The 27,733-nt window shown below is 44.5% G+C and overlaps 1 protein-coding gene across 7 annotated transcripts; it reads left to right on the top strand.

The window, feature by feature from the left end:
- Positions 1-128: 128 nt before the first annotated feature.
- EWSR1 (EWS RNA binding protein 1) lies at positions 129-26,693 on the top strand. Of its 7 annotated transcripts, none has more exons than XM_043437364.1 (17): positions 129-292; positions 4,686-4,722; positions 4,862-4,913; positions 6,171-6,294; positions 10,542-10,728; positions 12,651-12,818; positions 14,911-15,122; positions 16,027-16,207; positions 18,974-19,008; positions 19,549-19,581; positions 19,878-19,996; positions 23,463-23,592; positions 24,338-24,460; positions 24,890-25,052; positions 25,341-25,438; positions 25,865-26,117; positions 26,294-26,693. In XM_043437364.1, the coding sequence occupies exons 1-17, from the start codon at positions 280-282 to the stop codon at positions 26,331-26,333; spliced, it is 1,968 nt and encodes a 655-aa protein (XP_043293299.1). In that variant the 5' UTR covers positions 129-279; the 3' UTR covers positions 26,334-26,693. The 7 variants fall into 7 exon arrangements, with proteins under 7 accessions (XP_043293299.1, XP_043293278.1, XP_043293247.1 ...); XM_043437343.1 differs by having other exon boundaries at positions 18,971-19,008; XM_043437312.1 differs by having other exon boundaries at positions 16,009-16,207; positions 18,971-19,008.
- The last annotated feature ends 1,040 nt before the right edge of the window (positions 26,694-27,733 follow it).

The raw sequence follows: 27,733 nt of genomic DNA, 5'->3' as shown, positions 1-27,733 counted from the left end.
CGCTCCGACTCGTCACCGAGCTCCGCTCACCCACCGCGCCCGCCACTGCGGTGTTATTTTGGTCCGCTCATCACATCCGGGGCTTGTTAGAGAGCATTAGGACTAGAGAGGCGGGCGCGAAGGACGAGAAGCGGTGGGTCATTCCGCCTTCCCCCACCCCCGTGGCGGGGGCCCGATGGTAGCGCCCGAGGTTGCGGGTCTCGCGCCTGCGCAGTGCGGCGTCTAGAGGAACTGCGAGAGGGAGACGGACGTTGAGAGAACGAGAAGGAAGGAGAGAAAATGGCGTCCACGGGTGAGTGTGGTGGGACTGCGGTCGCGCCGGCGACGGCAGGGACGCCCAGATTGGGGGTCGCTCGTCTTTGGGGATGGCAGGGACGACTGAGTGGGCTTTCCCGGGAAGGGTGTGAGGGTACCCGCCGCGGTCTGAGAAGCTCGATGGCCGGCGTCCCCCTCCGCTCCTTCCCCTCCCCCCACCGGGCAGGCCGGCTCTGGAACCTTCCGGCGCCCCCGGCACGCGGGGGGCTGGAGGCGGCGGAGGCGCGCGGGGCCTGCCTTGGCCTCCATTGTGTGCCGGCGGTCGGGCCCGGAGATCCGGGCCGCTCGCCACGTGGGCGGGGCCTGAGGCCTCGGGGCCCCGCGTGCAGTTGGGGGGAGGGTTCGGCCAGGCCTCAGGCCCGGCACCCCGAAACTGGAGGCGGGCGGCGGGTGGCGGCTCGAGAAGCGGCAGGCCCGTTGTCTCACTCTCCCCACCACAACTCCATTTCCAGGGCGGCAGCCTAGGCCCGAGGCCGACTCTGCCTCATCGAGAAGCCCGGGGGGAAAAAAGCAAACAAAAAAAGGCTTCGCGGACTTATGAGCCGAGGGGCGCCGACCTGTGAGCCGGAGCCTCGTCATTCTTAAAGCCGGGTCGGCTTGCATGTCCAGGGCTGCCGAATTGCCCCCTTCCGCGGGTTCCAGCCCCCAAGCCGAACTTCTGCCCAACTGGGCTTTAAACGGAGCGCCCCCACCCCACGCTCAGCTTTACAACTACCCAGTCGGCTGCTTCTTAAAGTTTTTTTTTTTTTTTTAAACCATTATTAGTCCTTCTTTCGCCACAAAAAGCAATTAAGCGGCTTCCCAGGGCCATTTTTCATCAAACGCGGAGGGAGGCCTGTTGTATAATGAGGCCAACCCGGTTCGCGAGGCCAGGAATCCCCCACCGAAAGCCATTTCTTGGCCTTTTTGATTTAGGAGAAACAAAAGGCCTCGGTCGGCGTTTGAATTATGCTTGAGTAATCGTCTCGCACGTTTATTCGCTTAGGTTAAGCCGAGAGAGTCTTGTTTATTTCGTGGTCTGACAGAAGAGAGCGGAAGGAGGCGCGGACTGGACTTTGAAAGAAAGCCCGGGGTGGGATCTGGAACTTGGTGTGTGGGGTGGTCCTTACCGCCCCGGGGTGTGTAAGAGAGTAGCCTAAACGCGACCTGCAGTTTGCAGTCCGTGCACTAACTGCGGTTGTGGGTCGGGTGGGGCGATTTTTGCCTCTGAGGCAAAATCTTAGGCAGCCTGACTCCAGGCTGTTAGAGAAGAGGGAAGATGGAAAAAGCTTAGGGTCCTTCCGAGTTTTAATTCGAAAAGGGTCCAGAATCCAGCAAGGGCAGGACAGTCTTAAGAACTCTCCCCAGCTTTGTGGTCTGTAAACAAGCAGGTAGTGGATGCTGGCTGTTAGTGCCAGGGTACAGAGTGCCCCTGGAAGAAAGGACTCTGAAACAAGCACAGTCCAAGACACCTCCTGGTGGGGAATGGTTTCCTCAGAGCCCTGTCCTCCTCCCTCTTCCCTGCAGTGTTAGGATTCTGTAAGGGGGAGTGCTGCTCACCCTTCCCCGTAAAAGTTCGGGGAGTACATATGTGTGTGTATTTAAGTGTGTGTGTGTGTGTGTGTGTGTGTGTGTGGACGTGCCAATTTTTCGTTCTCCTTTGCTCAAGCTCTGTTTACTGGTAACCACCGCATACTGTATTAGAATTACAATTGTGTTTTATGTAGATCCGGCAGTAGGTCTGACCGGGGGACCTTTGAGGGAATCCTTAACTTACCTGGACTTCAGTGTCCTGTCCTTCAAGATGACGGGGTTAGGCTAGACCTTTGAAGAGCTTTTTGAGCCCTTAGTTTCTGATGTTACAGCAAAGCATTTTTGCTTTCACGGAGTTGTCCCAAAGTGACTTTAACTTATGATGTAGTCTGAAGCTCTAACTCTCCACAGTTTGAATTGTGACTGCCTGAAGTATCTAAAAGCCACCACATTGGGCAATAGTCTTAGTTTTTCTTCCTCCTTATTTGGCGTATTTAGAAAAGTACCTAAAGTATATGTCCACTTTAGCAAAGAAACTTCCAAGTAACCACGATTCAGACCAAGAAATAGAATATTGCTAGCACTCTGGGTTGGGAATATCCCCAGGAGGAGGACGTGGCAACCCGCTGCCGTAATCTTGCCTGGAGAATCCCATGGACAGAGGAGCCTGGTAGGCTGCAGTCCGAAGGGGCGCAGAGAGTCTGACAGGACTGAAGCGACCTGACATGTCACTCTGGAGCTCCCCTCCCCCCAATAGCCCCCGTTCTCCTCAGCTTGTTCTCTGTTCTAATGTAGTCTTCAGCTACACGTTTGGGAGTTATTAAAAAAAAAAGACAACTGCTAAATAATCTGACCAGTGTGTAACTGTAGATTTTTGAGGCCATATAAATGTTTGTATGCTGTAGGAAGATAACATAAGTTCTCAGGAAACACATTTACTACCTCCCTAAGCCCAACAGTGTGGGGCTAAATCAGCTGGTTTCCCACTGATCTGAGATCATTCCTTGTTCCATGTCAGCTTTGCCAGTTTTATGTTTTATATAACTGTTGTGTAAAAGTTCTCCTGCAAACATTGAACTTACATGTCAGTGATGTAGAGCCATTCCTCACACAGAAGCCTCAGCAGAATGTAGGTTGAAATATTTGATTTTTGGTGTTTCATTGATGTGTTTATTTTTTAACTAAAACGTGAAAGTGATTTGCATTTCTTTTCATATGTCACAGAGCTAAGATTGTCTTGAGCAAATGGATTTGCTCATTATACATAGCCTTTGGTGGTTGATTTGATAATTTGATGATTCAGGGTTCTGAGTTAAAGGTGTAGAGGAAGAAAAGTGGTCAAGTTATGTGTAGAGGTGAAAAATGAGCCAAGTTAAAGAGATTGAATCAGCAGATTGCTTTGGGGGCAGGCCAGGTGAACTGTGAAGCAGGCTTCTGTTGGAGTGAGGTTAGAAACCCCCTCTGTGAAGAGCTGTTAGCTCTTGCTTTCAGATAAGGCACTACTTGCTGATTGGAAAGAAAGGACCCTTTGGTCTGCCTTAATGGCCGTATTGTCTTCTGACATATTAATAGAAAAAGATAGTAGTTCTTAGGGAGAGCAGAGAATTGGGCAGGGTTTTTTATAAGTATATATGAATGTTTACTTCAGTAGTGCCATGAAAGCTTCTTAACAATTTTATTTTCTATTTTCACTACTTTTAGACACCTCAGTGGACCAGAGGGGTTTTTTTTTTCCTTTTAAGTCCCTTTTTGTGCATTTGTAAATTTCTTTTTTTCAAAAAAAGAATATTTATTTATTTGGCTGTGCTTGGTCTTAGTTGCAGCACATTGAATCTTCATAGTGGCATGCAAACTTCTCTCTGGTTGTGGTGCACAGGCTTAGCCACCCTGTGCATGTGGGATCTTAGTTCCCAGACCAGGGATCGAACCCATTTCCTGTGCTCCAGGAGGCAGATTCCTGACCACTGGACCACCAGGGAAGTCCTTGCAAATTTCTTATGAGAAGAAAAATTGTAGGAAGATTTACTTAGGACAGGGGAAGAAAAATAGTGTGTGTTTTTAAGGTGAAATCACTTGAGTTTTAAAAGATGGTTTTACCTAAAACCAAACTATTCAGCCAAAACAGTAAATGCTCTCTCCTCTGCCAATTACGAGTCTGCCTTAACTACTTCAGTGGGATTTGTAAGGTGGGTAGTTTTAAAATTATAGATGTGACCCATCATAGGGTCAGCAAGCCCTTTAGAACCCTGGTTTGCAGGATACCTTGTCTCATTCTCTGCCATTTCTGTTCAGCCTTCCTAGGGAATTATGGGTGGTCTAACTTATTTAAGTGAGGGGGTGTTTTGTTTTTGTTTTTTTTTTTTTGAACTAGGTTTTGAGGAGATGTAGCTACTGATGTAACCATTCCAGTATTAAACATTGTTATATTGTTGCATGCCTCCTGAGGGTAAAATTTTGGATCCTGTTGCATTTATCTTGTCTCCTGTTACTTTTAGGATGATGATCATGTATTTGAAATGACAGCCAGTGGTTAAGGGAGGCTTTGTAGTCATGGAAACATGCAAAGTATCTTTGCCAAATCAGCTGATCTTGACCTCATTAGCTAGCACTTTGTTCAAATTTTCTGAATTTAACTGGCTTAGACTTATTTTTTGGTTTGGTGTTGAGAGATAAGAGATACTCATTTGGGGAGAAAAAAAAAAAGAGAGAGATACTCATTTGGACCTGTGTTGTCCTGTAGGTCCTCTCAGTACGGTATTTAAAAATTCATCTTCCTGCTGCCTGAATTCCTTCCCTCCTTTTTCTTTTCTCCTTGTAAATTCTGGCTTCACACTATTTTGTCTTCTTGTTTTCTCTAGATTATAGTACATACAGCCAAGCTGCAGCCCAGCAGGGGTAAGTCAGATTTTTACAAGTGTACTTTGGGTGTGATTGGTTGCTTTTTTAGAGTACAGAGCCTCCTCTAATTGTGGAGAATTTAGTAATGGAATTTGGATGTTCTGTATTCAGTTCTTGCGTTTAATTTCTCTTACAGCTACAGTGCTTACACTGCCCAGCCCACTCAAGGATATGCACAGACTACCCAGGTAATTTTTAAGATAATTACATGTGGCTGCGTCCCCAAGTAAACTATTTCCATCAGCCATTAAAAAATAGCTAGCATGACTCTTTTTCAAAAATTAGGTAATGGAAAAGTATAATGTGTTTGAAATCATAAAACGCATAGATATTTAAACTTTCACAGTGGGAGGGCCATTGTAATGAAACTGTCCTCAGACTGGGAGTTTTTAGTTCTCCTTTCCTTTCTGGTATTATTTCTCAAGTTAGATGTTTTGCTCCATGCTTGTTTCTTCTACATATTTTGTGTTTAAGTTTATTTAACTTAATCGTACAGCAGTTTTGCAGAGGAACGTGATAATATGGCATTTTGCAGATGAAAAATTGCAGTGCATAGATATTACACCATTCGCCAGTGGTTGCACAGTAAGTGATGGGTCAGCTCTTAAGGCTGCCTAACTATAGGGCTTCTGGGCTCTTTTTAGTACATGAGCCTGTTATCAAATCTAGGCCAAAAGATACTAGAAATTAACCACCTAGTGTTCTCAAGATCACCTCAAATTCTGAAATGCTCTGTGACATAAAAGAATACTAATAGCTCTGTTGTGGAAAGATTCTAGGACAGACAGAATGTGATGTCTCTGGCAGATCTTACATAACTGGCCGTTCAAATCTAGAATGTGATCTTACTGATACCTGAAGGAACATCTCATACCTTGCCAGGTTTTAAGTATTACTGATGTCCAAGTTCAAAATTCAGTACTCATGCCTTACTAATCTAAAGGAGACGTGTAGTATTCCTTATTTTCTTTGAAGTGGTGTAATAATTTGTAACTCTTTGTCCCATGCTGAAAATCCAGTTTTCAAAATTGTCTGATAGGTTTTAGCCCCATTTTCATTTTCTTTCTCTTTTCATTTTGTTTTTCTAGCATTTGTTTCTGTTTGCTAAAACTGCTACACTGGGTACTAGTAATTATATATCTTTTCCCTCATTGTGCATCATTTGAGGGCATCTTGTTAATTTCTTCTATCATTAAATTGAGATTTTTACCTGTTTATCTCAGGAACTTTTTTTTAGTTTATGAAAACACAAGTGGATTAGATAAGGGGGAAACAAACGTTTGTGATATTGTGATCTCTTGTCTTTTTTTTTTTTTTAATCTTTTTATTAGCATATTTTTTTACTTTGGTTTTCCAATTTAGGAACTTAGAAGTAAGCAAGTCCATTTTATTGCTAAAATGCTAGATTCATATATGAAGTTCTTGAATTCTTTTTCTTGGAGCAGGCATATGGGCAGCAAAGTTATGGAACCTATGGACAGCCCACTGATGTCAGCTATACCCAGGCTCAGACCACTGCAACCTATGGGCAGACCGCCTATGCAACTTCTTATGGACAGCCTCCCACTGGTAAGACCCTGGGAGACTTTGGGGTCATGTTAGCTAGGGTGTTTGCTAAGGAACTTGTTAGTTGTGCTCTTGGGTATATATTCTAGTTGATACCTTGGCGTCTGGGAATTCTTTATTCTTAGAAGGAGCTGGGTTTTTGTTTTTCCTTTTCCTTACATTCTCCTTGAAGGATCTCCAATAGAATGTGGGTGGGGTAAATTCCAAAGGAAAAAAGAACTTTTTCTTTCATCTGTCTTACACACAGTGTATTAAATAATCTCACGACAAAATGGAGACTATGTAAAAGATTGTGCTAATGCTAATACTGGGTAAGAATGAGCCTTCTTAAACCGAGCTGCTTAAAAATGGAACTGATTTTCAGATCTGTTTGCTTCATCTGATAGTGTGCCCTCTACTTTCTGTTTTGTGCTTTCCACAGTAGAAGGGACCAGTACAGGTTTGACTATCCTGCTCATTCTTGCATGGGAAATGCTTTCCATCTTGTCTAACCCTGTAATGTTAACCCTTTAGGTGTTTTCATTTGTTTAACCCTCAAACTTTTTAACATCACACACAAGGTGCTACTGGAAAACTGCTTCAGGTGCCATTTGCAGATCCATGTCCTTTTTCTTTATGTGATTTTTGGGAAAGATTTTGCTTTGTTTTATTTTACATTATTTTGTGTCAAGCCTTAATAATAGCTGTTCACTTTCTTAGAGGTATTTCAGATGACTACTTCCCAGCTGATTTCCCCCTGTTCCCTCAAGGATAGGTTGCATGATTAGATTTATTTAGAGGAACAGATTGCCATCCTGCATGTATTATGTTTGTCTGTTGGTTGGTTTCCAGTCCAGACACATTTTATTTTCCTTTTTAAGTATTAATGATATTATTTTAATCCATAGTATGTTTTAAATATATATGTAACAGCATTCCAGGGAGCAAAAAATAAAAAATGAACTATTTTAAGAATTAGAATAAATTATATCCTAATACTGGGGTTGAAAGTGGAGTGTGTGAAAATTGTACAATAACTTTTTTATGTTTAATACTGTGTAACATTTCAGGATCCCTACCTTTTCCCCACCCACCCACTCCTGTCATTATTATTGTAAGAGAATATTACTTTTCAAACTATCTCCAGTCCCCAAGTTACATATGATCTACCAGAACTGGTAGGGAGAAACTCACCTACAGTTTATTTCATTGTGTGACCATGTCGTGGATTCGATGGGAAGTATTTCCTAATCTACCTAATGCATATCATTGAATAGGATGGGAAGCGTTTAAACTTTCTGTGGGTGTTAGTTGGCAGCTGTAGAAAAAGCTGGAACTGAAATTTTGCCGTTTGTATTTTTAACACAGAATTTTGAAGTTGTGAGATGAACTTTACATATTCAAGCTATTACGTTTTTAATGAGATGTAATTGACATGTATGACGTTAGTTTCCAGTGTACAACAAAATGACTCAGTGTTTGTGAGAATTGTGAATTGATCACCACCAGTCTAGTTAGCGTGAATTACCACACATCCTCCCCACCGCCCCCCCTTCCCCCCCACACATCATCCTTTTGATGAGAACTTTTAAGATCTTCTCTCCACAACTTTTAAGTATACAATACAGTATTGTCAGCTATGGTCACTATACTGCACTTTACATCCCCAAGACTGATTTTTCACATCTAGATGTTTTTAACTACCTTTAACTCATTTTAAAAGCGAGTGTCATTTGAAGTTAAATAATGCAGCCTTTGGAGTCTCTGAATCATTTTATAAGAACATGATCAAGTCATTTGTAGGAAATACAGTTTCTAGGTTCTGTAGAGCTATGTATTCACTTTGTAGTTTATAGAAGACCTTTCACATCTCCCCTAATTCTCCCATCAACTTTTGGAGTGTAGGAACTAAAATTAAACCTGGTGAGCAAATTGAGGCTGAGCCAAACCAAATAGGACCCCAGGAGTAGTAGGTATGTTCAAGTACACTGAGTGCTTTCCCGTTACCTCATTCTGCCTTCACGTATAAAAGTCACTGGATGGTTACTGGAAGGAATGTATGTAAAAAGACTCTTTTCTAGAGGAGGGCCTATAGAAATCTCAGCTTATTAACTGGAATGGAAATATTAGACTTTAGATTGTATTGTTGAACAAAAATTCTGGTGGTTTGTGTGATTTTTTTACTCTCTTTTTTCTTAAATTCATCACCACCTGGTAAATAAATATGTTGTCTTTTTTATATTGGTCATTTTTATTGTCATTTTGTTCTATTAATTTTTGCTCATTTTGCTTGGCTGCTTGTGTGGGTATTACAGATTAATTAAAAGATTATTAATCAGGTGTCTATTACTGTAATTTTCAGCACTACAAGGATCTGTTGCTGGATGTTTTTATGACATGAGTTATTGCCCTTATCAGTTTTTTGTTGTTTTTTAATTGTTGTCCTTACAAATCTTATAAATGGCTTGTCATGGAGAGGGGAAAAATCTGTGTAGGAGTAATAGGGTAGGTGGAATTAGATTCCAGTTAAATTTAAATAAATGAGTGCTTTATATGGTTGACATTAGGATTCTGCAAAGAACTTTTAAATAAACAGTTTAGATGAATAACATGCCAACTGAAAAAACTTCCAGTGCTTGGGACTCCTGTGTTGTGAAGTGCGCTTTCATATACATTTCAACCCAACGTATTTGAGAAGGCAGTTACTGTTTTTGTGTATAATTAATTTCAGAATTGCCCTGAAATGTTTGAAGTGGAGAAGAAAGTATTCTGTGCTACAGATTGGTGACATTTTACATTGCACAGAGGGAAGTTGATTTTTTTTTTTTTTTTTTTTTGGCTAGTAAGTTCTGTGTAGAGTGAGGACACTGTTCTAACTGAAGTTTGTTATGAGTACTGAAACTTTTTTTGCTTTACTGAGATTTGGATTTTTCTTTGGTGGACATAAATGCTGACTAGTAGACTTGACTCTGACTGCTTGTTGAATAGGAAGAAGGAAAGCCAAGCACCAGGAAAGGTTATGACACCTCTTCTAGGAAAGGGACTCAAGTTAGGAACTGCAGGTTCGGGGGTTGTCATGTTCCAAGCCCAAATTCCAGATGGAAGGGCATGGACCCCAGGAATTCCCTGGTGGTCCAGTGGTTAGGACTCGGGGCTTTCACTCCCAGGGCTTGGGTTCCCTCTCTGGTTGGGGAACTCAGGATCCTGCAAACTGCATGGTGTGGCAGAAAGGGAGAGAAAGGGTGTGGATCCCATCTGGTGTGGCAAAGGCAGGAACTAGGGAGAGACCCTCGCTTGGTCTTTGCACACCCACAGGGACAGGTGTGTGACACTTGGTTAGGTAAATAGCAGGGGGGCTACAAAGTCCACCTCCAGTATTGCTTAGCAGGAGAAATACTCATTTGCTCATGGTAGGTAAATAAGAGAGAAATAGGGTGGATAACTTGATGACTACTATACATTAACTTTCAGTGTGTATTTTGGGAGTATTAAGTTTAAGATAATTTATCAAAAAAGTTAAAGAGGGAAACCTTTATTGGTTATACATACGTAAGCAAATATAATTTGTAGTATGTCTTTATTACTAATGTAATGCTGGTAACTGACATTTTCTTAGTAGTTTGTTACCTGAAGCAAAATCAGTGGTTCTTAAAGAGTGTTTAATCAGTTGTTAATATCTCACTGAAAATTAAACACATCTTCTCCACAATTTCCAGTTTCCTTAAACTTGAATTGCATATGATGCTTGGAGCTGAAAGCAAATAATTCCAAAGGATAGGTTTTAATGCTCAAGTTGTACCTGGATCCTTATTTTGCAGCTACTTTAACATACTGTGTCTTTTACCTCCCTTTCTGGGGCATTTTATTCCTGTTTGTAGAGATTTGGGGTATACTTAAGTAGTTAGTTGAAAGACGTGTTAAAGAAGGCCTGTTTGCAAAGCCAGTGTAGAATTCATGTCCCCTATTGAATCCCTTCAAGGTGGGGGTAAAGGGAGCCCTTTTTTCTGTATGAGCATTTTCTGTGGCCTACTCTCTTCGTTTCTGTTTGGTATGGTTTAGAGCAAAAGAGACAGTGCTTTGCTGAAAACTGAGTGTTTTCAGAGAACTTAGGCATTAAATATTGGTTTGTTGCTACTTTTACGGAAGGGGAGATTATTTAAAGGGGCCAAATATTATAATGCTTGAAAGTGATTTATAATTTGTTCTATTAATGAGTGTTCAGGCACATCTCTGAGGAGCCAGAAATCTGACGGAGCTCTCCTTTGTTCTAGGATATTCTACCCCAGCTGCCCCCCAGGCGTACAGTCAGCCTGTCCAGGGGTACGGCACCGGTGCTTACGACACCACCACTGCTACGGTCACTACCACCCAGGCCTCCTACGCAGCTCAGTCTGCGTACGGCACTCAGCCTGCTTACCCAGCTTACGGACAGCAGCCGGCAGCCACTGCGCCTGCGAGGTAAGGCCCCCTCCCCTGCTTCTAATGCTGCAGCCTTGGGCTTTCAGGAAAGAGAGCATACCTGCCCACTTCAGAGCATCCTTGACTTGGTTCCTTTCTAAAGCTTACTCAGATCTACTTGGGTGTTAACTGTTCTTCACCCAGTACAGTCACACCAGGAATGTTACTCATCATTAAGTAGATAAGTGGTGCCATCCAGGGGCCAGAATAAGGAATGTCACTGAGTAGGTGGTTTGGTTTCAGTAGAATGGGCATGTTGATACAAGGATATATTATATTTACTTTGCTAAACACAGATGAAAATAGAGTGTAGTTTCCTCACAACAGAACAACTGATGGACTTACAGTTTGATGCTTTTACCTTTGGTTTTATTGACCCTGTAAATGGGTAATAACTCTCTCTTTGGGAAAAACCCTGTAGTTCTCAGTTGGGGGTGGGTCGGTCGTAGAATTATGTATTTCAAGGAACAGTCACATGATTCAGTTGTCAGTAAAGACTATATCCATATCCAGAAGTCAGACATTGGTGATATGATTTTCTTTTTTCTCTCTCTCTTTTGTTTTTTTTTTGTTTTTTGTTTTTGTTTTTGCTTTATTTCTGTGATTTTCTGTATTGTGTACTGGCTTGGTAATCTAAGTACCATAGGCAAGTATGAATTCTTAACTGGGTGCCTTGCTGTAGGGTGAATATTTGGGCAAACAGTTCATACTCCATGACTGGTAAGCAAGTAAACAATATTAATTATTACTTAACAGAAGATTTCAGGTCTTTGCTTTAGACAGTGCACTTAGGTGGCTTCTGCATACAGTCTTGAAGGAACATTGAATTCTAGTTTGAAAGAAGACTTTAGGGAGTAAACACGAGATCAACTTGTAACCTAGACTTTTTGTCTGCTGTAGAGGTAAGAAATTAGCTCTGGCAGACACTCATGAGAGTACATATAAAATGCACAGTGAGTAATCAGAGCTACTGAATAGTTTACATCTTTTAGACAGTCATCAGTGGTTAGTGTTAAGCAGGTTCCTCTAGGGTCCCAATTCAGTTGACTTAGAATGTTCTCAGATGTTTGAGGTCCCATTTGATGCTCCATTGCAACAGTGTATCCAATCCATGGTGGGCGGGGGGGTGGGGGCAGGTATATGTTAGTCTTTGAATAAGTCATCTTTTTTGGTTTCTTAATTTTTCAATCCCTCACACTTTATAACAGTAATCTGTCTCCTGATCAGTGGTAGCTACTCACTTTTCCCTCAGAGAGAGGGAGCTTGTGAACTGTTGAGCAGCTCTTTGGAGAAAGCAGTACTTCTACATCCTCCCTGGTCTGCCTGCTGATTCTTGGGCTTTGCTTAACATAGCGTGCATTCAACTCAGCTACAGCCCTGTTACAGACTTTGGGGTTAAGCGGTAATAGAAACCTCTTTGGTTTTTTCCCCCTTGGGATTAAGATTGGTTTTCATCACTTCACAAGGGTATTTCCCAGTTCACCTTGAGCATGAGAGGATGCCATAGACTTACGTAAATGTTACTTTAACCCAGAATTTGCATTATTGTTAAAGTTTCTTGTTTCTCTTTAATAGTCCTTGTTGAGAAAAGGCATTTTCTTCCTGAACAAACCACCTCCCATCCCAGGTCTGTTAAATGGGCAGCACAGAGTATTATAATTGCTTCTATAGCTGATGACATGAATGGAAAGGAGCGTGTTGATGTCTCTTCCGTGGATGTGATTAAGACTCTTCCATCTTTAGTGTTCTCTTCCAGCAGAGACCATTGGACCAACATTGGGTTTTGATGGAGTTCACTTTGCAACTCTACTTATTATTTCCAGGCTCAATCCTAACATTGCTTATTGCTCGTAGATTGAGTTCTTACTCAAGAGTTTGGTGTTGAGAGAAAAGAAGTCTCACTTTTTTATTTCTCCTTTTAGACCGCAGGATGGTAACAAACCCGCTGAGACTAGTCAACCTCAATCTAGCACAGGGGGTTACAACCAGCCCAGCCTAGGATATGGACAGAGTAACTACAGTTATCCCCAGGTACCTGGGAGCTACCCCATGCAGCCAGTCTCGGCACCACCGTCCTACCCTCCTACCAGGTCAGTCTCCTCTTGCTTGTTCTTGTGGCCAATGAGCTAGTGGGGTAACACAGCAGGTTTTTTTCAGGCTGTTGTCCAGCTTGCTTTTGCTTCCTCAGGTGAACTGTGTTACCTGACTCTCCCAGGGATAAGCCTGACCATATATTCTACATTAAAACCTCAGTCAAAAACACTTCTAAATATCAGTACATTTTTGCCACTTTTTTTTTTTTTTTTAATTTATTCAGATAAGAAACAGTGGCATGAAAGCAGATAAACAGAACCATGGAAGTCACATTTTCCAGGTGCAGTTGAGATGGGTCAAGTTGCAGGGCATTGTTTTTTCAAAAAGAAAGTTTACCTTAATCATACTATGTTTAACTTAAAGGTCCATTCTTGCACCAGTCTGAAGCCAAGGCTTTTGTTTTTGACTTAAGAGTTTATTGTTCTGCATTTTGTCTTAATTAGCCACACCAGCAACTACAGTGTCCAGTTTTGGTTTCTTTAAAGTAGAGGAAGAACCACAAGTTGTCTCAGGTTTATTTTTTTGATGCAAGTTTTCAAATTAACTGTCTGAATTCTGTCCTCAAGTGTTAACTTGGTTTTGATGGAATTAACATTTCCCCTTTTTGTATTCATTTCATTGGCTTATGTATAAGCAAGCACAACTGACTGGTAAGTGTCTCTGTACAGCTTGGAGCAGAAGTGCACAGGGTTTGAGCAGTTCCTCCCAAGGGCCCACCCACACCTGTCATGTTGAAAGCACTTCATCTGGCAAGTTGAATAGGTGCACTTGGTGTGAAGAGAGGCTTTTGAGTCCTTACAGCTTTCCAGGGGCTTCTGTGGTGGCTCAAACGGTAAAAAATATGCCTGCAGTGCAGGAGACCCAGGTTTGATCTCTGGGTCTGAAAGATCCCCTGGAGAAGGGAATGGCAACCTACTTCAGTATTCTTGCCTGGAGAATCCCATGGACAGAGGAGCCTGGTGGGCTACAGTCCATGGGGTTGTAGAGAGTCGGACACGACTGAGCGACTAACGTTTTACAGCTGTGGTGAGGGAGGTGCAGATACTTAAAATTATTGTAGTTAGAATTAAAATTGTACTATGTGTTGTCTTGTTTTTCATTATCATGGTTCATACTATTTCAAGCTTTATTTCTGTTTAAAAGTATCTTTGGTTAGTTTTCCTGCCCTTTAGTTGACGTATATGAAGGTGAATATCAGTCTGATAACTCATTTTTCATATAGTGTCTTGATTTTCATGTTTCCTTGTCCAGCTTTTCCTTATTAATGTCCAGATTCATAGACGATCAGGCATGTCTGGAAGTTTTAGAACTATACACTAAAGCAACTTGAAAAGTGGCCACACAAACACACATCAAGTGGCCTTGTACCTTCAGAAAACAAGTCTTCACTCAAGAGAATTATTGTAGGCAGCCTTGGAACTGGATACCATACTTAGCTGCCTCACTTTTCTTCTCAGTGCCTTTTCCTGGGTCATCCTTCCCTGGGAGCACAGTCTTCCTTCAATACAGGAAGCACCTAGGCTCCCAAACATGCCTCGAGTTTGGTTGAGAGTAACTATTGTTCTAATGAGCACGTGTGCCTGCGTGTGTGTGCTCAGTTGTGTCCGACTCTTTGTGACCCCGTGGACTGCAGCCTGCCAGACTCCTCTGTCCGTAGGATTTCCCAGGCAAGAGTGCTAGTGGATTGCCATTTCTTCTGCAGGGGATCCTCCTGACCCAGGAATTGAACCTGTGTCTCCTGTATTGGCAGGTGGAGCCTCCTAACCCTCCACTACTGCACCACCTGGGAAGCCCTGTTTTAATAAAGGTGGGGGTGGTAAAGGGGGAAACTCTTAATTAAGGTTGTACATTTTATAGATGGGTTCGTTTTGTGTGTGTGTGTTTGTATAATACCCCCTCCTATTCAGAACTTGATTCTAAATACAAAAATACTTTGCTCATTTGAAGTTCAGCATGTTAATATGTAAAGAGTAACTGCATTTTTAAGGGTTTCTATGTCACATGCTGGGAATGTCGCTTATATTTAGGGGACCTAAAATAACAAGCCTCTCCTAACGAGCTGTTTTGTTTTGTTTTGTTTTTTCTCAGCTATTCCTCTACACAGCCGACTAGTTACGATCAGAGCAGTTACTCCCAGCAGAACACCTATGGGCAGCCGAGCAGCTACGGGCAGCAGAGTGGCTACGGCCAGCAGAGCAGCTATGGGCAGCAGCCGCCCACCAGTTACCCCCCCCAGACCGGGTCCTACAGCCAGGCTCCAAGTCAGTACAGCCAGCAGAGCAGCAGCTACGGGCAGCAGAGTGAGTTGCTAAGAGAGAAACCCAAATAAGAATGGTTGTGTTTGGGGTTTCTGAAACGGGGATGCACTCTTTACCACTGTGCGCTTTTGAACTCCAGGATGCATCTTGAGGGTATCATATCCTGGCTAATAATCCTGGCTTTTCTCCAGTTTAATTGTTGTTAGTATGCCTTAGGAGAAAAGAGAGTTTGTAACTGACCAGAGAAAAAGTTTCAGACTGCCAGCCCTGCTCTCTGGGGAGGTTATATGCAGTGAGTGAAGCCAGCTTTTCTCATGGCCTGCCCACCCCAGCTCATTAAGAGAGCGTGAGCAGGTAGCTATTGAAGACTCCTGCAGTTTTGATAGTTAAAAAGATACTGTATTTTGATTTTGGTTTTTTTTTGTTTACATTCGTAAGACAATTTTTGTGGAATGCTTACAGTTTATTTATGTGGAAAAGTAACCAAAAATTCAAAAAATTATTTTCACAATTTGATCTTTGCCTGGATTGTTGTCTTTTAATTTAAATTGCATCCATGAGTACGTCTCATTATGACAATGAGTAGTGCTTCTTGATGGAGACTACCCCTTAGCAACCCCCAAGAAACCTGACTCCATTTTTGTTTGTGGTTTAAAGAACAGTTTTTTAAGGCATCTTGGGATACAGAACCCTGTGAACTGTTGGTCAGAGTCCTGTTTTTGTTTGAGAATGGTTTTTTCCTAGGCAGACTATAATATGAGATTACTGCAGCCTTTTTTGTTGAACTTGATAAAAAAACTTACTGATAGGGCTACTTAATCAGATGTAAAGAAGATGGTACCTCGGTTAGTGCCTTGCACTTGAGAATTCTGTGATTCCAGGAGAAAGTACAACAGCAGTGGTGTGAATGCTGATCCATGGCTTACAGATGTGACTCTTTCCTCAGGTTCATTCCGACAGGACCACCCCAGTAGCATGGGTGTTTATGGGCAGGAGTCTGGAGGATTTTCCGGACCAGGAGAGAACCGGAGCATGAGTGGCCCTGATAACCGGGGCAGGGGAAGAGGGGGATTTGATCGTGGAGGCATGAGCAGAGGTGGGCGGGGAGGAGGACGCGGTGGAATGGGGTAAGAGCAAACCTTTTCTCCTTTTACCTAATTTTGTTTCATCCATAGGATTTTCAATGGAAAGAAGGGACTGAAAGACATAGGAAATTTATTTCTGCATTTCCATGGATAGTCTGATGAGCCCAAGCCATCTTGCAAACATGGAAATGTCATCTCTGTGGCATATCTATAGAGGCAGTTTGCTTTTTTAAATGCCAATCTACTTGGTTGGGTTGGGGAGAACAAAGAATGGTTTTGAAACTAGAGCTTTCAGTTCCCTTCATGGTTTCCAGAGGCCAAAAGCCTCCTGGGTAATAGATTTGGGATGGAACACACACAACCCTTCTAACAACCCTAGGTTTTTGACTAATTGCTTCTGAATGATTGTCTTGAAATACCTGGTGTATATACTGCAGAAAAGGAATGCAGCTGTTTTCCACAATGTTTGTCCCCAACTTCTGTTTATACTTGGAACTACTGAACATAAATGATGAAGGTCTTGGTCCCATAACCCTTGAACTGTGGCCTGAGGCGCACCTGGTATACAGAGAAGTCTAGTAGCTTTGTGCAGAGTAATGTATACAGTTGTAGAATCACTCTCCCCAGTGGAGATTCTGAGAAGTCTAAATCGGTTTGACCATTTTGATGGATGGCACAACCTGGTTTAGAAAACTTTGTTTAGAAGAGTAACATGAACCTGCTACCCCACCCTCCCCTCCCTCCTCCCACATCCTTTTCCCTTTCTGGTGTCTCTACTTTGATGAAGGTGAGGTGAAATGTTGGTTAACATAATCCAGAAGGCTTAGCTCTGTGTGTGTTCTGTCCCTGTATAAACTAGTAAAAAAAAAAAAAAAAGTTATGCAGAATGTTGGTATAAGTATAAATTGGATTTGGTGCCACCATTGGTTCAAGGAAAAACTGAACAGAATTTCTTTAGAAGTGTACTTCAAGATTAAATATACAATTGATTTTTAGATTTTATATTAACAAATCTGTTTACTGCTGAACAATACTGGTTTAAAATACTGTTTTGCATATTCTGCATAACTTAAGCCTTCAGTGAAATCTTTATTGGAAGAAAGTCATTTTATAAGATGCAAAAATTTATGAGTAATTTGGTATAAAGTAGAGTCAGTCTTCTGATTTGGAGAATGTCATTCCATTATAAAGGTTTCACTTCTTTACAGATGTTTTAAATAGATGTAGACACTTGAAATCACTATCATCACGTCTCCAATCATCTAGACTCCTTAGTATTTTTCGATTGCAAAACCAATTTTAAGTTTATTCATTTTAATTCTCCGGAAGTAATAATTCTACTAATTTTACTAGATTTTGCTAGTAGAGGGTGTTCCCTCTTTCTCAATGAGAAGTCTCTGCTGAAGCCATAGAAAACATCGTGGCTTTCCCCACAGGCTTTTCAACAGACTGGGATGCAGTCTGTTGGACCCTCTGGGGACAATACAAGAGCCTTCCCCCTCCCCTCTTTTCTTTATTGTGGTGTGGTGATGGTTTTCAGTGTCTTCTGCAGGTAAGGCACTCAATGTTGTTAACATGCCCTTTTTCATTGCCTCAGTATTTTGATATTTTCATTGGCTGTTAAACGTGGAAACTTTTTAACATGCTTTGTCGCATTTATATGCTACAGGTTACAAAGTGAGAGCCTTGTATACACTTCAATACTTAAAAAGTACCCGTACTCAGTACTCAGCCGGCAGCATAATGAAAAGTGGGACTAGACACGGTGTCCATATGGAGAGGAAAAATATACATAGAATATTTTTAACAAAATGTATTCATTGTATAAATGGAATCCTTCTGTAACTTTGGTAACTGCATACTTGTTGTTTGGTAATGAACCAGAGGAGGTATAATACTCTAGAATTGTGTAACATTAAAGTGTAAACTTTTGTGTTTAAAGAGAGAGAACATTTTATGGTGTGTACTTTTAAAAAGGAAGCAAAGCTGCATGCAACAGCTTGAAATTGTATATTCAGGTATTAAAGGTGCAATACTGGTTAGAAAAGCTCAAGGCCTCCCACTGAGGAGCTGCCTTTTATTTAAGAAAAAAACCTAAAAGGCCCAATTCTTATTCTTCCCCTTTGAAAATACATAAGGCAGTGATTTTATACTGCCATTGTCATTAATCTCAATTGATATGTCTATAAAGTTGCACCCCCAGTCTGTGGAGCTTTGGCATTTGTTGTAAATTCTCCTTTCACAGCGATTGTTAAACCCGTTAGCACCCTGAAATGTATGGCTTCATGCTGAAGATCGGCTGGATGCGTCCTCTGGTGTGTGTCATAGGCCCTACTCTGGTGTCTCCTGCTTTCTATAAACTGTGATTGTTAAGAAGCCCAGGGCCTCACTTGGCTCTCCCCTGGGAGAGGTTGAGGGTGCACCTTTATGAACATGAAAAAATTCATCACAGCAGTTACCTGGCTTGCTACTCCTTTCCACACAAGCTCTCCCTGTTTTTCAACTGATGGGGTGGGTGTTTGGGATGTATTTTTCCCCCAATTTGCCAAGTATTGCACTATTAATACCAGCCCCCGAAATGAAAGGAATCAACCACACTGGTGTGTACAATCAGACAAGCAAGGTTGTATATAAAGGAAATTTGAGCAAGCTGCCCTGAAGAAAGGCATAGTGACAAGATGAGAGAGATGCATTGTTTGGAGATGTGTTTAGCCAGTGCCCTTCTTCCCCACGAGCCCCCCCAAGGCTCAGAGCGGTACTGGCTTTTAAAGGGAAAGGCCTTCATTTCTTCGTTTATCCCCCCAGCAGCGCTGGAGAGCGAGGTGGCTTCAATAAGCCTGGTGGTAAGTTTTTGAGTATTACCATGGATAGTGTTTAAAAAAAAAATACAGTCAGTTTTTAGAAAACTATAATTTTTTATTAGTTTGATAAGTGGTTTAAAAATGATCTCTACAAAAGAGACTAATGGGTACTGCCGGCACTGTCTTAGGGGTAATAAGGTTAACCTACGGTTACGAAACAAAGGGTGACTTGGAGTATTGAGCAACTGCTTCTGTAATATGGGGGAGAGCACATTTTTAAAATTTGGTTTATTTGGAGGAAAAAAAATTTGACTTAAATTTAACACTAATTTGGCACGTAAGCACTGAGAGTGTATTTGGTTAATGGTTTAAAAGCAAACTCTGAGCGAAGGAAAAGCAAACCCTAGCAAACCTGTCACATATGTTAAAGGGGCACTGCTCCATTCTAGCAGTGCGGGTCGTTTTGAATTTAATGAAGCCCCATCAAATGGTGGTATAGTAGGTAGCTATGTGTGTTTGTAAGGTTTGTAGCTTGCAAGACGTGCACTAATAATATTTTGTATGATCTTTCCTGGTTGGCAGGACCCATGGATGAAGGACCAGATCTTGATTTAGGTAATTTTGAATTCCTGGAGTTATGATGTGCATTGTAATTGAATGGCCCAGAAGCAAGTGTGTGTGTTGGAGTTCAGCAGCCAGGTAGATGAGTGGAATACTCTTGCTGTCAAGAGCAGTTTGGGGCTTCCTTTATCATGAGTAAACAAAAAGACACCAAAAGTTCTGTCTCATTCTTGTTAGTAAGGTTGATAGTTCTCTTGGCTTTGTGATGAATGCTAGCAGGCAGTAGTGACCATTGGTTAATCAGCCCCCATGGATACGTGACAGTAACTGCCTCTCCTTTTCTCTGGAAGGCCCACCTGTAGATCCAGACGAAGACTCTGACAACAGTGCAATTTACGTGCAAGGACTCAATGACAGTGTGACTCTCGATGATCTGGTAGACTTCTTTAAGCAGTGTGGAGTTGTTAAGGTGAGTAAGAGCATGATCCTGTGTGCTGGCAGATCTTGTAACCACAGGGCATTTTGAAGAGAACTGACTTGGAGAGTTTCTGAAGTGGCTTGATTTTTCCTTCTGGACTGTCCATATGTGGTTTGCTCCTTAAAATACAAAAAGCAGAAAGCAAAAAATACTGTTCTACAGAAAAGAAATCCTAAACATGGTTTAAGCATATTTGATAACTCAGGGTCACTTTTATAATTATCAAGTTAATTGTAAGAATATTTACAGGAACTTTTTGGGGCGAGGAAATACAGACTATAATGTTTTTAAAATAACATGTGTCCATACCCCAGCACAGGCAGTAGGGCTTTATGAGTTCCTTGGAGGTGCCTGGTGTGTGTCTTCCTTTCCTAGTTTTGTCCCTTCTCCCCACGCGAATCCTGAATTTTATCCTCCCCTTTCTTTATAGATGTACCTCAATAATATTTTGTTTCACATAATTTTGAAGAATATTAAAACACTACTGTAACAAGGCAACACCATTCTGGACATACACTGGGAACAAACAGATAAGAACCCTTAAAGTTTACGTATAGCGTGGAACATGTTGTAAAGAGGAATATAGTTGTGCTGTGTTCAGTGATCATGATTCTCAAGGAAGATAGGAAAGGGATAAAATGAGGAACAGAGCCACTCCAAGTGGGGAATAATTTCAGAATAACAGAGGGAATAGTGAGACAGGAGCTTGCCTGGTAAGCTTGAAGAAGCTTGGAGTGGCTAGAAAGTTTGGTTTGACTACTGTGATGGTTACCAAAGATGAGGAAAACTAAGAGAAACTGGAATTTTGAGAAGGGTTGAGGAGGGTCCCTAGGTCAAAATCTCAAAGTCTGGGCATCCTGTATTTTTACCATAAATACATCACAAGTTATTCGTCCATTCTGTTAACACACAGGCTGTCTGTTCAGTATATAAGCCACACTCCAGCGAACATCCTTGCACATGTTTCCTGGTGGCGCTAGTTTCTCTGGTGTGTACATAGTTGATTCTTGTTACTCGTCGCGCTAAGTTCTATAGTCACTACAGACACTGGATTCTCAGCGAATGCCGAGCCACTGCCCCAGAAGTGTGTACACACATCTCATGTAGATTATAATCACGAATTCTGAGAACAGTTCATCCTGATAACTCCTACTCGTTTTACAAAGGAAAAGGTTCAGAAGTGTGACTTGCCTGCATTGGTATTCAGATTTGTCCAACTAGTCCCACAGCCAAAACTCGTTACAGAACACTGCCCCCGACCTCCCAGTTTCTGGCCTCTGGTCGTCTCCAGGAAAGCTAGAACGGGAGGAAAGAGCATCGTCTTCCTCCACTGGAAACATGTGCATCTGGCCACACGTCTTTCACCTTATGTTCGTTGCCACAAATAACCACAGAAAGTGCCACAAGTGTTGATTTTGGAGTTACAAATATTTGAATCCATGAATAATGAGAACTGACTATACCCAGGTGTAGAACTGCTGGTTCTTAGGTGTGTACAGTGTTTAACCTCAAAGTAACCCATCTGGCTGACCAGTGTAGACCTTTCACCACACATCCACCACAGCCTCATCAGGAATCACGTGTTTGTTTTTTTAAACTTTCAGTAATCTGGTAGAAGAAAATGGAAATGTAGTTTGCTTTTCCTTGATGGTTAATAATGTTATAATGGCCTCCTGTCTTCTTTGAAATGCCTGTTTGTGTCTCATACGCACTTTTCATTGGGTTGTCTGTCATTTGTTGATTTATACGTGGTTCTTTATGTTGTCTGAATGCTGATCTTTGTCTTTGTTGCAAATCCAAGTCTTCCAGTTTGTGGCTCGGTTTTGAAAGGGCGGGTGGGAGATGGTACCACTCTGCTTGCAGGATCCTCTTCCCCAGCCGGGGGCTGAAGCCATGCCCTGGCAGTGAAAGCAGGGCTCTGACCGTACCCCCAGGGGTTCCCTGAGGCTCACACTTCGCTCGTTTTCTTTCGGTGAATAGGGATTCTTAATGTTTTCAGTCATTACCTTACTGGGTTATGTCCTTATGTTTTTTTAATCTGCAAAACCTTTTTTCCACATCTTTTGAAAGGTCTACCTTTTCCCTGGTGGTATGTGGTGCTGTCACATAGAAAGTACCGTCTGTACCTGGGTCTGTTTCTTGGCTCCATGTATACTTTTCGTTAATTATGTGATCCTATGCTAGCAGCGCTGCTAATTACTCTGTGCTAAATCTCAATCTCTAGTAAGGCAGATTCTTGTTTCATTCTTTTTACTTCTTGCTCTTCTATCTATACATTTTAGAACCAATTTAGGAAGTTCCTTAAAAACCCCAGTTGGGGGACTTCCTGGTGGTCGAGTGGTCAGGGACTCCATGCTTCTATGCGGAGGGGGGAGAGGCGCCATCCCCGGTCGAGGAACTGAGATCCTAGGTGCCTTGTGGTGCAGCCAAAAACCACACACACACAAATAGGATGTTTTCTATGATAGAGTGCTTTCCTCCCACCCTCCATTAGCATTGTATTTGTGTATTTATTAGGTCTTTGGGAAAGCCCATCTTAAAAGTTTTGCAGATTTTTTTTTTGTTAATGGGCAGTTTTGGAATGACTTTCTCTGATCCATCTATATAAAAAAAGTTACTTTTAATAAATCTTAAAATCATAAACTTCCTACTTGTGGATTATATAGTATATTGTATATTTGGGTATTAGGATTTATTCCTAGTTAAGTAAGTAGTGTTTACTATCAAGTTTGTAAAATTAAAAGATTTTAAAATTATATAACCCATTATTCATACCACTATTTTGTCACATTTCCTTTGTCTCTATATGCCCTTTATAAAAACATAGGTATCAGTCCATGTATGTAAGTTACTTAAGCTCTATATATATTTTCACGTATCACTAGATACATAAATGTGTGTATCTTAGAGTTTGATCATATGCACGTGTAATGGAAAAAATACACGAAGCCATATTCCATATATCGTGTAGTGTGGCTCCTGAACTCAAGCTATTTGCATCTGGTTTTGAGCTGGGAAGCTAGTCCTGTTCTGTCTCTGGAGGGAAAACTGGCTGTGATTGAGCTTGAGGTGGTCAAGTCCTTTTACTTTTAGCACACTCACAGCCCTGTGTACTGTATTGAACGATCGAAGGACAATTTCACTTTATGTGCAGTGTGTCTTATGGATGGCCTGACTGCATCCTAGGAGGTGGCTGCTCACTGGGTGCCTGTGATATGGCCCTTAGTTAGGGCGTTGGGGCAGGTGTAGGCCATAGGAAGAGGAGGCTGGGGTACAAATGAGACCCAGTTTAGAACTTTGGGCGTATTTTGGTTTTATGATAAAACATGTAAGAAGAAAAAGTCATTTACGTGTACATAGTTGTGGTAGCTACTTTGAAAATAAGTCACCAATAATTCCGCCATTCCTCTGAACTAGTATTTCTGGTCATAGCTTAATTATGCTATTTTATGCCTAGATGAACAAGAGGACTGGACAACCCATGATCCATATTTACTTGGACAAGGAAACGGGAAAGCCCAAAGGCGATGCTACAGTGTCTTATGAAGACCCTCCAACCGCCAAAACTGCTGTTGAGTGGTTTGACGGTAGGAGCCCTGGGTCCGCGGGGTGCGCCCGGCCCTCCTGGCTCTGCCGCCTCGGGGCACACGGAGGGTCTGGGAGCAAGTGTGGCGGGGCGAGGGTCTCGCGCTTGAGTGTGTCCTTCTGTTGGAATGGTTTTCTCTTAATGTGGTTCTAGGGACCAGGGACAGATGGGCTGTCCCTCTGTGTAGCTGTAGGGTGTGCAGGAAGGAGGACTTGAGAGTCAGAAGAGCAAGGAGACCCTCTCTCTGCTCCGGGAGGAGCGCTGGGGGCGTCCGGGAAGCGGCTTGCCCTGCTTCCCTCAGTCACACGAGCGCCAGGTGCTCACCTGGGGTTAAGAGAGCCCTTATCTTCGGTTGTTCTCAGATCCCCTTGCTTCTCTAAGAACAGACGTCAGAGGTGCAGAAAACCCCACAGACCCCTCAGCTACACACATTTGTGGTTTTATATATGTAATGACTTTGGCGTTGATCCTAGAATTTCAGTTCACACAAAACCAATTTGAAAGTGTCAGCAAGATCTGTCTCCTCTCGGCCACTTCCTGCTCTACTTCTCACCCTGTTAAGGCTCTTCTGGCCTCGCCTGTAAAAATCTTAGGGAAGATTGTGGGAAGACACTGATGCAGTGGGAATGGTTGAGTGTTATAATGGGGTGCAGTTGGTGAAAAAGGAGTCGTGTAACCTTACCTGATCCCCTCAGGGGGCGTATGAGTTGGACACTGGGAGTAATGAATGTTCTATCTCTTTCTAGGGAAAGACTTCCAAGGGAGCAAACTTAAAGTCTCTCTCGCTCGGAAGAAGCCGCCCATGAACAGCATGCGAGGCGGCATGCCGCCGCGCGAGGGCAGGGGGATGCCGCCGCCGCTCCGAGGAGGTATGTACCGGGTGCTCTCGGGCTCCACTCTGCTGCTCTGAATGTTCTCGGTACCCTTGTGTTTCTAGAGTGAAGGCAGGCCCCTTAGGGATACTGAAAAGGTGTGTCAATACTAGTATTGAGTACTGACAGCAAAAGAGGAGGAGGGGTTGATTGGTCAGGGAGGCTGAGAGCCTTGGGAACCATGCTCTGGGGGGTCAGCCCTTGGGCTGCCATTTGTTTATCCTGCTTTGGTCCCTCACATGTGTGAGGAGGCCTGTCCTCCAGCTGTAGGGACAGACCACAGGGACACAGAGGTGTGCCCTTGGGCTTCTGGCGAAGTAGGACCGGGCAAGGGGCCAGTGACGCTGTGATCCAATTCCCTTCGTGATTCACACATTCTGTAGCAAGTCTGGTGCTACAAAGAGGTTTGCTGTTTCCTTACTGCAGGTCCAGGGGGCCCAGGAGGTCCTGGAGGACCCATGGGGCGCATAGGAGGCCGCGGAGGAGACAGAGGAGGCTTCCCACCAAGAGGGCCCCGCGGTTCCCGGGGGAACCCGTCTGGAGGAGGAAATGTCCAGCACCGAGCTGGAGACTGGCAGTGCCCCAACCCGTATGTACTTCTCCCAGCCCAGCCCTGAGAGGCCTGCGGGGCGCCCTTTTGTCCAGAGGGCAGCCTGCCCCTGACCCTGCTGTGGGGTGGGGCCTTCGGGAGACTGTCACACAGTCCACTGGACTCAGGCCCCTCTGCACGTGCTTGTCCAGACGCTTGGCCGGATCAGACTCTGGCCCTGTGTGTAGTCAGATCCTCCGCGTGGAGTTGGACCCAGCCTCGGTGTGTGTGGTGGTCTCTGCTCAGGCTTGTTCAGTGAGTGATTTCTGTGGTGATATCATTATGCAGGGGCTGTGGAAACCAGAACTTCGCCTGGAGAACAGAGTGCAACCAGTGTAAGGCCCCGAAGCCTGAAGGCTTCCTCCCACCACCTTTCCCACCCCCGGGTAGGTACCCACAGCTTCTTGGCACTGAACCTCCAGTTAGCACCGTGGGCTTGGTAACCAGCGGGCCAGGGTCAGGTTGGTTCAGCAGGCGCAGCGCTGACTTGACCTTTGAACAGCACAGGGGCACTGACCCCTCTGTGCAGTTAGAAAAAAGCCCCTTAATTTTCACCACCCGCCCTCCCTCCGTGTCTGTGGTTCCACACCCTCGGATTCCACGGACTGCGGATTGTGCAGTCCTGTACTTCATATTTGGTGGGGGAAAATCAATGTGTAAGTGGACCCCCAAGCATTTCAAACCTTTGTCGAAGGGTCACCTGCAGCCCCAGCATCAGTTCTGAACTGTGACCCGGCGTGCAGTGAGGGAAGCGCTCTGCACCCAGCCTTCCGTCTTGGCACTGAGTGTCCTCTCCTGCGCGCTCCCCTCAGGCGGTGACCGCGGCAGAGGTGGCCCTGGAGGCATGCGGGGAGGAAGAGGTGGCCTCATGGACCGCGGTGGTCCCGGTGGAATGTTCAGAGGCGGCCGTGGTGGAGACAGAGGTGGCTTCCGCGGCGGCCGGGGCATGGACCGTGGTGGCTTTGGTGGTGGAAGACGAGGTGGCCCTGGGGGGCCCCCTGGACCACTGATGGAACAGATGGGAGGACGGCGAGGCGGGCGAGGAGGACCTGGAAAGATGGATAAGTACGTGGGGGTGAGCCAGCTGGGGGCCTGCTTGGCGGGCGGCGGCCCCTCCCCCCGGAACGGGTCTCACCACCCTGGGCGGGAGGCGGGTGGCTGTCCCAGGGCGCCCTGAGCTGGGGCCGGGCTTCCTCTCCACCCCTGTCGTAACCCACCACCCCTTCCCTTCTGCTGGGCAGAGGCGAGCACCGTCAGGAGCGCAGAGACCGGCCCTACTAGACGCAGAGACCCGCAGAGCTGCATTGACTACCAGATTTATTTTTTAAACCAGAAAATGTTTTAAATTTATAATTCCATATTTATAATGTTGGCCACAACATTATGATTATTCCTTGTCTGTACTTTAGTATTTTTCACCATTTGTGAAGAAACATTAAAACAAGTTAAATGGTAGTGTGCTGAGTTTTTTTTTTTCCTGATTTTAAAGATGGTTGTTTAAGACTAAACAATGGGAACCCCTTGTGAGCATGCTCAGTATCATTGTGGAGAACCAAGAGGGCCTCTAACTGTAACAATGTTCATGGTTGTGATTTTTTTTTTTTTTTTTAAAATAAAATTCCAAATGTTTATAAACAGTCACCCTTCTCCGCCTCTGTTCCGCATCCACCACACGCCTACTTGGACGTGCCCCCGCCGCCCAGGTCTCCGCTTGTTCAGGTGTCCTGACCGCTTTTCCCCCAGGTGCCAGCCCCTCCCTGGGGGTCTCACCCTGCCTGGCCCTCTCCCCCCGCCATTCTCAGAGAGGAAGCATCCCCCTTGTCCTCATGGACTCCCTTCCCTCAGACCTCAGCCCAGACTATCCTCACCAAGACCCACACCTCCTACCGCCTCTCCCGGAGTCCCGGCTTCTCTCCGCCCCCCTCACTCAGTCCTCGGAGCCCCCCGGGGACTCCCGCCGCGCCTCCCATGACCCCCGAGAGGCCCCGGGACCTGAGCTGCCCCCTCAGCCTGCCCCCCGTGGTCCCACCCTGCGAGTCAGCATGTCCCTGCCGGAGGCCAAGGACGCCACTCCCTTGGCCCTGGCAGGCACGGGGTCACACCCCCGAGGCCCAAACACGCCCAGGATGCCACTGGGCTGCCGCACTGTGCCAGGCGCTGCCCCAGCACGACCAGCTCCGTGGGCTGGCGAGGAGGGTCCACGCCCTGGAGGGGCCAGGGGGCGCCTCAGAGCCTGTGGCCACCCCCCCAATCACACACACACAGGCATCCTGTGCCCGTCGGCCCCCACCCCAGCCCGCAGCCACCTCTGGGACAGCCACCAACCAGGTGTGACTGGCCTTGGGCCTGAAGCTGCCCCGGGTACCTGCCGCACCTCGGCCTCCGGTGGCACTGCCCTCAGACGCCCTTTGCCAGCCCTGAGCCCAAGGCTGCGCACAGGCGGCTAGAGCCCGTGGGCGCGGCCCCGCTCCCTGCTCTCAGGAGCTCCCCGTCAGACACAGGACGGACGTTTCCAGCACAGCCTCGTGGCCCCACAAGGCCACGCCCTGCAGGTCCAGGTGAAGGTTGAAAGGTCAGTTGAGAGGACTATGACGTTGAGAAGAAAGGCTCGCAGGGAGGGGCTCACCTCCAAGGCAGGGGCAGCTGGACACTGGCCCCTGGGGCCACTCCTGACAGGCCGG

The sequence above is a fragment of the Cervus canadensis genome, chromosome 1 (genome assembly GCF_019320065.1).
Source record: "Cervus canadensis isolate Bull #8, Minnesota chromosome 1, ASM1932006v1, whole genome shotgun sequence".
Taxonomy (NCBI): Eukaryota; Metazoa; Chordata; class Mammalia; order Artiodactyla; family Cervidae; genus Cervus; species Cervus canadensis.
This window is presented reverse-complemented; position numbering and strand designations above follow the sequence as displayed.

Bases quoted from the DNA above. Each gene is read 5' to 3' on its own strand.
- EWSR1 (XM_043437302.1), top strand. The intron at 10,729-12,650 runs GTAAGGCCCCCT...TTCTCCTTTTAG, and splicing joins GCAGCCACTGCGCCTGCGAG to ACCGCAGGATGGTAACAAAC. The intron at 19,997-23,462 runs GTGAGTAAGAGC...TTTTATGCCTAG, and splicing joins AGCAGTGTGGAGTTGTTAAG to ATGAACAAGAGGACTGGACA.